General features: G+C 55.2%; 1 protein-coding gene across 2 annotated transcripts in view; it reads right to left on the reverse strand.

The window, feature by feature from the left end:
- Positions 1-2,376: 2,376 nt before the first annotated feature.
- The window catches only part of BABAM2 (BRISC and BRCA1 A complex member 2), a 437,255-nt gene continuing 427,510 nt past the window's right edge, over positions 2,377-12,121 (reverse strand). The window contains exons 13-14 of one of the 2 annotated variants that reach the window (XM_065890614.1): positions 5,345-5,359; positions 2,633-2,696 (exon numbers count right to left, since the gene is read on the reverse strand). In XM_065890614.1, coding sequence (XP_065746686.1) covers positions 2,633-2,696; positions 5,345-5,359 — 79 coding nt within the window. Of the gene's footprint in view, positions 2,697-5,344; positions 5,360-12,121 lie in introns of both variants that reach the window. The other variant, XM_065890615.1, reaches the window with a different exon arrangement.

The following is a 12,121-nucleotide window of genomic DNA, read 5'->3' on the forward strand; positions in this document are numbered from 1 at the left end:
CGGAGCGGCTGGGCCCGTGAGCCATGGCCGCTGAGCCTGTGCGTCTGGAGCCTGTGCTCCCCAATGGGAGAGGCCACAACAGTGAGAGGCCCGCGTACCGAAAAAAAAAAAAAAAAAAAACACACAGGCGACTGTCGCCCACTTACAAGTGCCGCTTGCTTCCGTTGCTGTTGTGGGTAGAGATAAAAATCTCAAAAACACTGGTTCTGAGTCCCTGGCATTTGAAATATGAAGTGGCTATTGTCACCTTCTGTTCTTTGGCTCCGTATAAGAAAATGAGCCCAAATCTTCCCCCTGTGCGAAGGGGGCTGAAAGTCTTTTTAAGCATCATATAATCTCCATGCTCACAAACCTACACATAGTACATCATCCTTCGCTGGGGAAGAAAGAAGTCTCTGTTTGTTTACTAGAGTCATGGACGAACGTGAGAAGCAGTACTGGATCTGGAGCTGGGAGCCCGGGCTGAGTCCTGACTCTGGCACTGACTGGCTGGTGATCATGGGTAACTCACTTAACCTCTCTGATCTTGCTTCCTCATCTGTGGAACAGGGGTGACCTTCCTCACTTGCTTGCTTCACAGGTCTGCTGCAGAGATGTGCTGAGATAAAGTGCAGGACAGCACTTCTGGTTGGACTGGGCCTGCTTCCCAGACGTGCGGGCTATACCGTTGACAATCTGGCCGGCCTGAGCCATCTGGACCCCAAGAGACTGGCAGGGGCAGGAGGGCCACTCCCAGGTCACACTGCCCAATACTGGCCGCTGTCACTGAGGACTGGCGATTTGAAACGCCAGGGGTCCAGGCCACGTGACCTCACCCCGCCCCACAGCTGCCAACCACCCCCGGCTAGAACTGGAGCTGGAAGCCCTTACCAGGGTAGGCAGCCGGCCGGGGTCAGAAGAGACCCCAGCATGGTTGCGACCATGTGCTCAACAGAATCACCTGGGGAGTTTTATCAAAATCCGGATGCCCAAGCCCCAGCTAATGATATATGATTCAGCAGACCTGCAGCGGGACCCTGAGAAGCAGCTTTTTAGAAAGCTCGCCGGGTGGTTCCGACTACACGGAGAAGTGACTTACTCAGCGTCACACCGCTGGCTGACGGCAAAGCTACGGCGCCAACGCACGACACTGGACTGCTCTCTGTCATGGGAATTCCCAAGGTTTCAAGGCAAAGTACTCAAGTGGTGAAAGATCCCAGAGTTGGGCAGCCCTTCGGCTGGAAGCCAAGCTGGGAGGTCTGTTCTACCTGTTCTCTCACCTCCTGAGAACATTCCTGGGTGCTGGAGAATACAGGATGGAGGGGTACCCTCACTGGCCCCCAAAAGGGCCCCGAGCTGGCTCCCTTTCAGGCTGACGCGGTGGAACTGAGCTCCACCAACCACAAGAGGAGCTGAGGGAAGAGTGAGAGGCTGGGTTCCACCCGTGCGGGCCCTACAGTGGGAGAGAGGCAGGTGGGCTGAAGTAAGAGCACAGGCCACTCAGCCTGCTGGTTTCTCTCGCCTTCGCGCCGAGGTCCCACTTCCCTGTGTCGAAAGCCCTCAGGGTGGAACGCCGCTAAACTAAACTAGACCTTGTCAAGCGGGCAAGGTGGCTGTGGCCAGCCTGGGTGTAAGTTGAGGGAAGTCGTGTGACGGCTCCCGACTCCCAGGTTTGCCCTGATTTGCTGGGAGAGTTTCTTTAGCTTGTGGGCCTTAGATCTCGCCTCTGACACTGAAGGGAGTAGCAGGGGAGAGGGGCTGGGCGTGGAAGCAAGGTGACTTCTGAAACCCCGCCTGGCTCTGATAATCCATACATTTAGGGAAGATGGAGCTTGCTCAGGGTACCTTCCCCCGCTCCGTTCCCGGACGGCTGCGGAGCTGGCAGGCCTGAGCCCAGGGATCACCCACGGGACCCAACCTGTGTCTTGCAGGTATAATTCGCACAGTCCTTCGTCAGCCCAAACAACTCTCCCATCAGCCTCGGGAGGAGGGATGGAGAGAGAGATGGGTTCCTTGATGCATTCAGCAACCTTTAACGACCGCCTCCTGGGTCAGGATGGGCTTTGTACACGGCACACACACAGGGGCCTGGAGATGGATGGGGGAGCGGCGTTTGACGCTGGCTCCCAATTGTTCCCGAGCGCTGGCCTAGGGCCCAGCTGAAACCTTGCCAGTTGGTCAGACTCATTCAGGCAGCACCTTTCCAGTGAGGGACTGTCCAAATGGGAAAGGTTGGGTGTGAAACACACACGCACAAGGCGCTAGTTCCAGGGAGAAAGAAAAGAGCAAATGGGTGTTTTATCTGAAAACTTAAAAGAGGTCTCAGAGACAGAGGCTTTGGAATCAGGGTGTGTGCATTTATGATGTCTTACGTTCCCTGGAAAAGTAACAGCATCCTGATTTGTGACTTTATTTCTTCCAACTAAGAAGTATACTGAAGGAAAACAAAAAGGGGGCAACCAGAGGTGGGGGGCTCTGGGACCCAGGTGCCCGCCAGCCAGCTCAAGTGTGGGTTCCAGTCGGGGCGCAAAGCTGCTGTGTGAGTGAAATGCTGCCGTGAAGACATTCCAATGGCTTCCAGGAAGCGGCCATATGTGCTGACACGCATGTGGACAGAGCAGTCTGGCTGGCCACCTCTCAAGACTGGTGTTTCCTAGAGCTTTCCATTGGCAAACGCTGCCTCCTGGAACTGAGGGACAAAGGTTTTGAAATAAGCCCTGGTGGGAAAGGGGGAGAAAAAAAATTGCGGTTAGCACAAACATCTTGAAAAAAAAAAAAAGTGCAACTCAGAGCTTTCAACCTAACTCGGAACAGTTGTTATTTATTGTTCGTGCATCTTGGATTGGATTTTCCTTCCCTGCTGATGCAAAGCCCTCTGGATTTTTCCAAGGGAGGTCCACACAGTTCACTACCGTGCTATCTCTCATGGATATTTAAAGGGCCTGTACCCGGACCTTCCTGGCTGCCAATTCCTATTAGACATCAGGACTCGGGTTCCGTCTGCCCTTCCCCAGGTCAAAGCCAAGGGTCCAAGCTACAAGCCAGAGAGTGATCAAGCCAACCACCCAGTCGTTTCTGTGATCTGAAATATCAACAAGGTTGCACGTTTACTCAGGTGGATCTCCGACTTCATATAGACAGAGAGGGTCTAATAAGAGGGATTTCTAAGTGATCCACGGCCTCCATTCGTTGGCAGACGTATTCGTAGTTCGATCTACTGGAAAGAAAGCCAGGCTGGGTATCAGGAGAACGTTCCCCGGTCAGCCACAGACTAGTGACAGGGTCTGGGGCAGACCGTTTGGCTTTTCCGCAACCAGGTTTGAATCTGGAGAAGCAGGCTCTCTGTCAAACGGCAGGAGAGGGGCACATGACTGTGCCAGGCACTGCCTTAGGTGCCAAGGGTTGTGAGATGACCCAGATGTGGCACCTACCATGCAGGTGATCTCAGTTTAGAGAAGGAGCAGACACATGAGAGATACCAACTGCAGTGGTGAGGGCATTTACGGCAATGCCATGAGGCACCAGCCTCGGGCAACCAGTGAAGGAGGCGGTGAAGTAGCCATTTTACAGGTGTTCGAGGCAAAAGACACAGCAGGAGCAGAGGCCTGGGGGCATGGGAGGGCTTGTCAGGAGCTGGGAACTAAACACTCTTCCGGAAGAGAAAGGGTGAAGTAGAAAGCAGAGGGAGAGGAAGCCGCAGAGGTTGCGGTGCGCACCGCATGTGCCTGCCAGGCTTCCCTCCCGCACCCCTGATGCCCGTGAGATCAGAGCAGTCACACCGGACTTATCCAGAAGTGGCTCACCTGGACCTGTGACTTGAGCTAGGAAGGGCCACCAAGACACCTGTCACCATCAGTACCACAAAGGCCTCAGTACCTCACCCACGTCTATGTTATTTAGGACATGGTTCTAATAAGCTTGGCGCTCCAGGCTCCCAGGAGGTCAGAAGCCCCACATTAGGAATCGGGGAGCTAACTTAAAGGCAGAGGGCAGACCTGCTGAAGCTGCAACAGGCAACAAGGCGAAACCCGTCTGTGAGAAGAGAGCAGAGAACAGCTCAGCAGTCATGAAACTCAAAAGGGTGGTTCATTGTTGGCGGTTCAGCGTCAAATGGGTGGTTCAGCGTCGGGCGAAGAGCCCCACAAAACTCAGCAGCCCCGGGGTCGCCACTAAGTCGCCGCTAAGAGCAGCCATTGATGACACCTGCCTGATCCCCTCTCCTAATGCCAAGTCACCGGAAACCCTCTTTCAAATTTCCGTGCTTTGCTGAATTTTTTCAGTCCCAGTCTCTGCAGCCTCCCTGCCACATTCATGCGTGGGCCCCCGTGTCTGGAAGCTCTCTGTCCCTGGGACATTACACATCTAGACCCGCTCCGTCCCTCTTCCTCTCCCTCCCGCCTTCCCCACTCCCATAGAAATCGAGTTGGCTACTCTTCCGGTCCCGGTCCCGCTCGCCACTCCCCTCGCATCCTCTCAGGCTCGAAACACCCTCAGCAGAGAATCTGCCCCTCCCCCCACCCCAAATCTGGGTCTCCAGCCCTTATTTATCTCCCAAACTTCCAGGCCCACATTTCCAACCACCTCCAGGACATTGTGACCTGGGCGTCTCTCTATAACTCAAGCCAGTGTGTTCCAAATGTGCTTTTTCATCAATATTACTCATTTGAAAGTGCTTCGGCCCCCTGGTACTTCTGTAACAGAACCCTCAGTTTCCACTTCTCCCTAAACCCCTGCGGTGAAGTCATCCTGAAGTTTCTTCCTCTTCCTCCCCTGTGTCCCAACACCTGGGCTCCCTCTCTTGTTACCTTTCACAAAACTGCTGTTTCTCCCTGGGACAAAAGGCTTACTTTGTGGGCTTCCCTGGTGGCGCAGTGGTTGAGAGTCCGCCTGCTGATGCAGGGGACACGGGTTCGTGCCCCGGTCCGGGAGGATCCCACGTGCTGCAGAGCGGCTGGGCCCGTGAGCCACGGCCGCTGAGCCTGCGCGTCCGGAGCCTGTGCTCCGCAACGGGAGAGGCCACAACAGTGAGAGGCCCGTGTACCGCCAAAAAAAAAAAAAAAAAAAAAAGGCTTACTTCGCTTTTCTGTTGCAACTAAATCAATTCTCTTTGAATGTGGGTCTCAGTCACTACCCCAACCGAGACCTTTCATCTGCCCAAACTCGCAGCCTGGCATGCCACGATTTTTACTATTTGCACTTTTTCTCAGTTACATTTTTGGGATCGTGCCTCCCCCGACCTTTGAGAAGCTAAGAAAGCTAAGGATCCTCTCCCAGAAAAACTGCAGGTAAGTCTCACTGTGATGTCACATGCAGTTGGGGGATGCCGCAAGCCCCCTGAAGCCCACGCACGGTCCAGGATGCCGGCCTGCACTCCCGCCCCCTCCAGTGTGGCCATCTGCTCTTCCCTCACACGTGCCATTTCCACCTCGGGGCTTTAGTCACGCTCAGGCCAAACGCCCTTGCCGCCATCAAGGCTTCCCTGGTCACCAGAAGGTCCTCTCCCTGCTTGCAGACGCTCTCTGTGCTTCTGCTGGGGCACGTGTCACGTGTGCACATGGCTTGCTGGCCGGGCTGCCCTCCCAGACCTGGAAAGCAGGGGGCATGTCCCCTTCTCTGTGACCCCACAGGCCTGCCCATACAGAGGGCCCAGTGTGGACTTCATGGCTGTAATTAAGGTAACTACCGACGGCCACCAGGTTTGCAAGAGCAGTTAAAGCACGTCCCTTGCACGCTGTAGAGGGAAGTGAGAGACAGCAACCCCACAATGCAGGCGAATGCAACGTTCAGCTTCTGAGGAAGAAAAGTATAAACTGTCGTCCATTCTCAAACTTCAACCTGTGCCGACGGTTAGTGAGAAGGATAAACACCTTCCTCCATCTGCATCCTGACCCAGCCAGACCACCACCTGCTCTGAGACTGAGGACCTCAAACCCCTTGCCTCAAATCCCTCGCCCTTATGGGAAGGGGGACTGTGATGAGGCAGAAGGGGCCCCCGACCTAGGGTGAGCCTGGCGGGGCGAGAGAAGCCCTGAGCTTTGTTTCCCCACAGTGAGGAGGGGCAACAAGCCCACCCTGATGCGACGCACACGCAAAAGACGTGCGGGAAGGAACCTTGTCAACTGGCTGCCGCCACTCGGACGTGAGGGCCGTTCGTTCCTTCCCCGTGTTTCGCCTGCTGCTATTTCCCCAGCGGTATCTGTGTTTGCTGGAGGGGAGCCTGGTGGCCCTTCTGCAGAGGGTCAGATGTTGACAGGCCGCTGCCCGTCTCCGCTGCATCTGCGTTACTGCCTGAAGGACACCGTGGAGTGTGACGTACCCCAGCACCACTGGGCAGGGTGGCGTCCCTGTCCCAAGTCACAGGGGAGGACACCAGGGGCACAGGCTGTTGGCTCCAAGATAGGTGCCCGATGAGGGAGCGGTGCTGGCTGCTGCTGGAACGGGCCCTGGGCACGGGGGCAGGGGCATCTCTCCCCCGCTCTCCCTCCTCAGGCCTGGCCTCACACTGGGCAAATCTCATCAGCTCAGTTTTTCCTTGGACACTTCTGGGGGAGGGGCCACACCAGTGCAAGCTCCTTAGACCGAAAGGTCTTGGCAAGAGGGAGCAAGCTTTGCAGCAAGCTCTCTCCTTCTTCAGAAAGTTCTGAAGTTTCCTGTTGTGTCCTGGGCTTTCCCTGCCAGGGCAAAGAGTGTGACGCCCGGGGGAAGCAGTGTGGAGAAGGGCTAGTTAACGGCATGATGCCACCAGCTGTTGTCATGAGTGCTTCTCAATGCGGATCCTCACCAAGTCAGCTCACGGAGGCGAGAAGGAAGGGGAGAATGACAACTGGCTCCCATCCATTTATAGGTTTTCTTTTGAAGTGCTGTTTTCATTTGTTTCAGTTTTTAATCAGAGAAGATGGAGAGCTGCCCAGAGTATATTGCCTGCCAATGGCACTAGTTGTCTGTCACCTTTTAAAAAACGCTTTCACCCAAAGACGAAGTGTATGGTAAGCTTTAAAAGTCTAAGTGTGTTACGGGGGGGTGGGGGGAAGGTCTTCTCACGTCCCCCCTTAACTGGCCAAAAGGGCCCTCAGGGAGGGAGGCCTTGAGTCGGCCAAGCTCCTCATTCTACTCCCACTGGAAGAGACATTATCTTTAGACCAAATTCGAGCTAAATATGCCTTAGGACAGCATAAGGCTCTGACCCTCTTCACTGATCTCAGTCCCTCTGCCCTGGGTTTTATTTAGTTTTTTGGCTGCGCTGTGTGGCATGCAGGACCTTAGTTCCCCGACCAGGGATTGAACCCATGCCCCCTGCTCTGGGAGCACAAAGTCTTAACCACTTGACCGCCAGGGAAGTCCCTTCACTCTGGGTTTTATAAGATCACAACTCCATCCAATCCCAGAGTCTCAGGCTAGCAGAATAAAACTTAAAGAACTGACCCCAGGCTGAGGCCAGGTAGGTTTTCCATGAATTGGAAGCAGGACTGGCTCCTGGCCTCAGCTCACAGGCGCAGCAGGGGCGGAGCAGACAGACCCCTGAGGCCAGGAATCAGGGTGCTAGGCTGCTCAGCAGGTCTACTCTTCTGGGCCTTGGGTCCAGGAGCAAGTCTCTTCCCTTCTCTGGGCGCCAGTCCCTCATCTTCAAGGCAGGGAGCTGCGCCTGATGATCCAGGGCCTTGCAGGCTGGAGGCTGTGAAGGGCAGGCAGTGTGGGCTCAAGGCCTGGCCCTGCGCTTTACTGGCTGTACCACCCGGGCAAGTGACTCACCGGTTTAGCTTTAATTTCTTCAACTATGAGAGGCGAGCCATGACGCCTACCTTAAAGTATAGTCCTCATGAGGATTAAATGAGACGTTCCATGTAAGCACTTGGCCTGGTACCTGGCAAACTAGTTGATCAACAGGTGTCAGCTGTTACCGTGGGGACCCAGCTGGGTCTGAGGGGGAGAGGCGGACAGCCAGGGCACGTGTGGCTGCAGAAGAGAAAACCCCCGTGTGGATGGAGAGGTCCTGTGGTCCTTGCTCCCGGTTCATCCTTTCCCCTGGGCCTTCTTGGATCATTTTTCACATATCGTATTGAGCTGGTAGCTGGAGGCACAGAGGTGGTCAGTCTCAGGATTGGACACCCAGCCAAAGTCGTTGGGACACCGCGCACCTCCTGAAATGCAGCCCGGAGCTGCTGGAGACGTGCGCGTGGTGCGAGCGGGAGGCACCCGCGCCCCGGCCGGCTTCCGCCTGAGCTGCTGCGTGTGCTCCCGTGCGTGGCTCTGGTCAAAAGCTCGGTCGGGGGGAGGTCGCAGCCGTGGACTACGTGGATGTTCAAGAGTCATGTGGCTCTGGCTACCCCAGATGGGGGTACTGAAGTGGGCCCAGTCCTCAGACAGACCTTTTTCTGTCCAGGTCAACAAGTACTATAAAGGGGAGGCAGTTGGGCAAGTGAAAAGGGCACTGTCCACACGGGCTCTAGTCCAGGCCCTGGCTCGTGGGGTCATCGGGAGCTGGGCCTCAGTTTCCTCACCTCTAACAGGAAGATGGATACTTGGCAATCTCTAAGTGCCACCCAGTAATGGTTCTGAGATACCCACGTGACCTTGAGCAAGCCACTTAACCTCTTTGTGTCTTGACTCTTCACCTGTTCAATGAAGGCACCAGCCTAGCCCAGGCCCCGATGCACCGTAGGTGATGGTGGCGAGGGGAGACGGTGGTCGCCTTAGCTGGGATACTTTTTCACAAACATGGCAGAGCTCTGAGCAGATGTTCAGGGAACCACAGGCAGCTGGTGAGAGGGAAGGAAGGCCTGTTCCTCTCGGCCATGTCTGCCCTCCAACTGAGAGGAGGTCCAGAGTCAGGGAGCTCAAACTAAGTTGTCAGGGGAAACAATGCCTGGAAAATCCAATCATCTATGTGTTCTGGGGAAGGGGCTCTGGGGCACTAAAGAGAGTGGTGACAGGGAGCTGTCAGGAAGATCCTCAGAGGCCTTGAGATGAGGGCAGTTCGGAAACTTTCTTCAGCAAGTCTCATCAAAAGGGATTTTCCCCGCTGGAATTATAGGTCTTGATTTATTCAGTGGACCTTTTCAAAAGAACAAAAATCCATGCAATCAACATCTGAACAATTGAATCAGTATGGCTTTAAGAAAATGAAAACAACAGAGAATCAAAAGCCCTAAGAGGTTGGAGACTCCGGGGAAAGAGGAAGGAAGCCCGCAAAGCAGATTAAACATCGCACAGGTGGCACTCACAACACTGTCGCGTGGGGCAGGAGTCAAGGTCCCATTTCGCAGGTGAGAAAACAGACGCTGAGCCAGTTTAGCTAAGATACACCCTGAGCGCAGTGCCACCGGCGCTCGTCTTGCTGCGGGAGCGCCACTTCAAGGAGGAGGCCCTGTGATCTTGCCGCCTTCAGCCTCATAGACTTGGGGCCTTGTACTTGGCAGGAGCCTAAGCAATTGCTCTCTTCCCAAACTGGACTCAGTAGCCTCTTTCTGGAATTCGCAAATGCTTTCCTCTGGGCAATCGTCAGACGAGCCTTACGACGCTTGCTGAGTCAGGCCAGGGTGGCGGTGGATAGCGCGGGGTGCGAGGAGAGGTTCGGGGACGCGAACCTCCTCGTCAGGAAATCAAGGACACACAAATCAAGTCAGAATTCATTTTTGCAAATAGAGGCAAGTTCCCAAACATCTAAGGCTCCTTTCTTTTTCCAATTTTCTTCTGCAGCTGTGACTTCAACTGCCACATGTTTTTAATCAGTCATAAGCAAGACGACTGTGGTCTGAAATCAAAGCAGTGCCGTAAACAGTGTAAGACAAGTCCCGCTAATCTCCTTGTGGTCTTGCCTTGTCCTCATTGTCCCGAACGGCCACTGTAAATACTGACTCACTTGGGGTTACTGTCCCCGTGGCAAAGGGGTCATCCTTATAATAGAATCTCTATAGAGAGACCCGGGTCTGCCTCAATGCCTGTCACCCCAAACCCTCCAAAGGCCACTGTGAAGACGGCCCATCCAACCCTGGGCGCCTTGGTAAGCAAGCGCCCGGCACGATGGGAGCTTATTTTGTAGCTGTGCCCTGAGCGATGTCAGCCTGGCTGCTGGTATGGGCTTTAGGAACAAACAAGTCGTTGTAACTAGTTCATGTACATGGTCTCCCTAAACGTGCCAACCCTTGAGCAGGCCTGGTTCATTTTTAGGGGGTCCAAGATCGCAAAACAAGGAAACTAACACACTTGAGATGCGAAGGCTTGATATCATACCGAGAACACAGTATCACACGCTCACAGCTTCGGGCAGAGGCCCTCGCCCTCGACTGGAATCAATCTCCCCTCTGCTGGGTTCCATGGCACAGTGGCCTCCAACCTCAGGCCCAGCCATGGTCTGCCTCGAGTCTGAGATGTTAGACTGGTGTCTAGGCTCTGTCTTACACAGCTCGGGCTCCTCGCCCGTGAGAAGGCTGAGACTGTAGTCTCAGTATGTGTTGAATTAAATAAAATGCTGTTTTAGGAGGACTTCAACAAACAATCACCTGGGATCCATTTCTAGACATCAAAGTATTGGGATGAAATCTGGCTCCTTCTAAATCACAGGGTATTTGTCAATGCACACTGAAATGATCACAATTACCTAGTGGTTCTTTCTCCTTCTGAGACTCTCCGAGGAGGCCTCCTGGAGCCGGGCCAGTTCCTCTGGGGCCTGAGCAGCGCGCAGCCAGCTTCTGCAACTGCAGGGCCAGGCCTTGCTCAGGGCTCGGGGTGGGGGGCTGTAGTCGCCTCTGCTCCCCGGGCGCCCCCTGCTGCAGTGTCTGAGGGGAGGAGGCCACGTGGGCCAACTGGCCAAATGAGAGGGAGGGGCAGGGCAGTCCTCGTGCGCTCCCCCAGCCGCAGGGCTGCCTTCCTCCCCTGGGCTCCCAGCTCTGTCTGCAAGCGTCTGTCGCAGTCCAGCCATCCCCCGACGTCCCACTAGAGGCTCCTTCACGGCAAGCCCCGCTGCTCATATTCAGACATCTCTGCAGCCCAGCTGCAAGTCTAGAGCCCGACACACAGCAATTCAACAAACATTTCTCAAACGACTGTGAAAGCTTGGCTTATTTAAAGATGTACTTTAGAATTATAAAATTTTACAACAGAAAGGAACCTTAGCGGCCATATAGTCCGATCATTACAGGCAAGGGAAAACTAAGGGCTGGCCTAGCTCTTCTCTGGAAGCCCCTTGGGGGCAGAATTTGGTGGTGGTTTACCCTTAGTGTCCCATGGTGCTCACCTTCCTTAGGGCCTGACAGCAGGAATGAATGAATGAATGCATGGCTGTCCCAAGGGGTTGCCTTAAGGCCCCGGAGCTAGTAGGCAGAATCTGAGCCCACCCTCCCTATCTCCTTACTCTCAGGCTGATGCTCTTTCCATCATGAACCTGCTTGATGAGAAGCTGGGAGGAGGGGGCAGCAGTGTGGCCACTGAGAAAGGCCGGCCCCCCTCTCCCCGGCGGGTGTATGTCAGCTGAGATGATGCAGTGCCCCTGGCTGGGCCAAGGCTAGGGCAGACAGTGGGTAGGTGGGGCTAAGGAATATGGCGCTGCCTGAGGCCTGGGACCCCAGAGCAGAGCCACCACCCTTTGTCCACCTTGTCTCACCATCTGCGCCTGCCTGGTGTGCCTCGGATGGCAGGTGCCTTGGCAACGGGCATCTCATGTTCTCTGCTGGCTCTGCCCAGGGCCGCACAGGTGGGAGCTCAGCCCTGGAGGTGCTGGTGGCCATGCAGATGCCTGTGGAGGGTGCTGGGATCTCCTACCCACGCAGCTCACCTGCGCTGGACTGCTGGGGAGAAGCCGCCGCCTGTCTGATGGCGGTGAGTCACCGTCAAAGTCACAGATCACCCTCCTCCCCTTAATCAGCAACAGGGGAAAAACCAAAGGATGGCCCTCAAAGAGGAAGTGCTCGGGGTCCCAGGCGAGCTGACCATGCGTAGTGCGGGGCCTGGTCATGCCCCAGCGGGGATGCTGCCTCCAGGCTTCCGCTCAGCATCGCCAGGCATCGGCCTGCAAAGGACAGTGCCGGACCCCCAAAGGGCTTCGAGAACGCTTAGGAGATCAACTCTTTGGAGCACGAAACAATCTTCTTCACCCCAAGAGAGTCTCTCTGGGGCTTTTAAGTAATGCTTGCCTGGTTGTAAACTG

This window comes from Phocoena phocoena, chromosome 14 (assembly GCF_963924675.1).
Source record: "Phocoena phocoena chromosome 14, mPhoPho1.1, whole genome shotgun sequence".
In the NCBI taxonomy this organism is placed as follows: domain Eukaryota; kingdom Metazoa; phylum Chordata; class Mammalia; order Artiodactyla; family Phocoenidae; genus Phocoena; species Phocoena phocoena.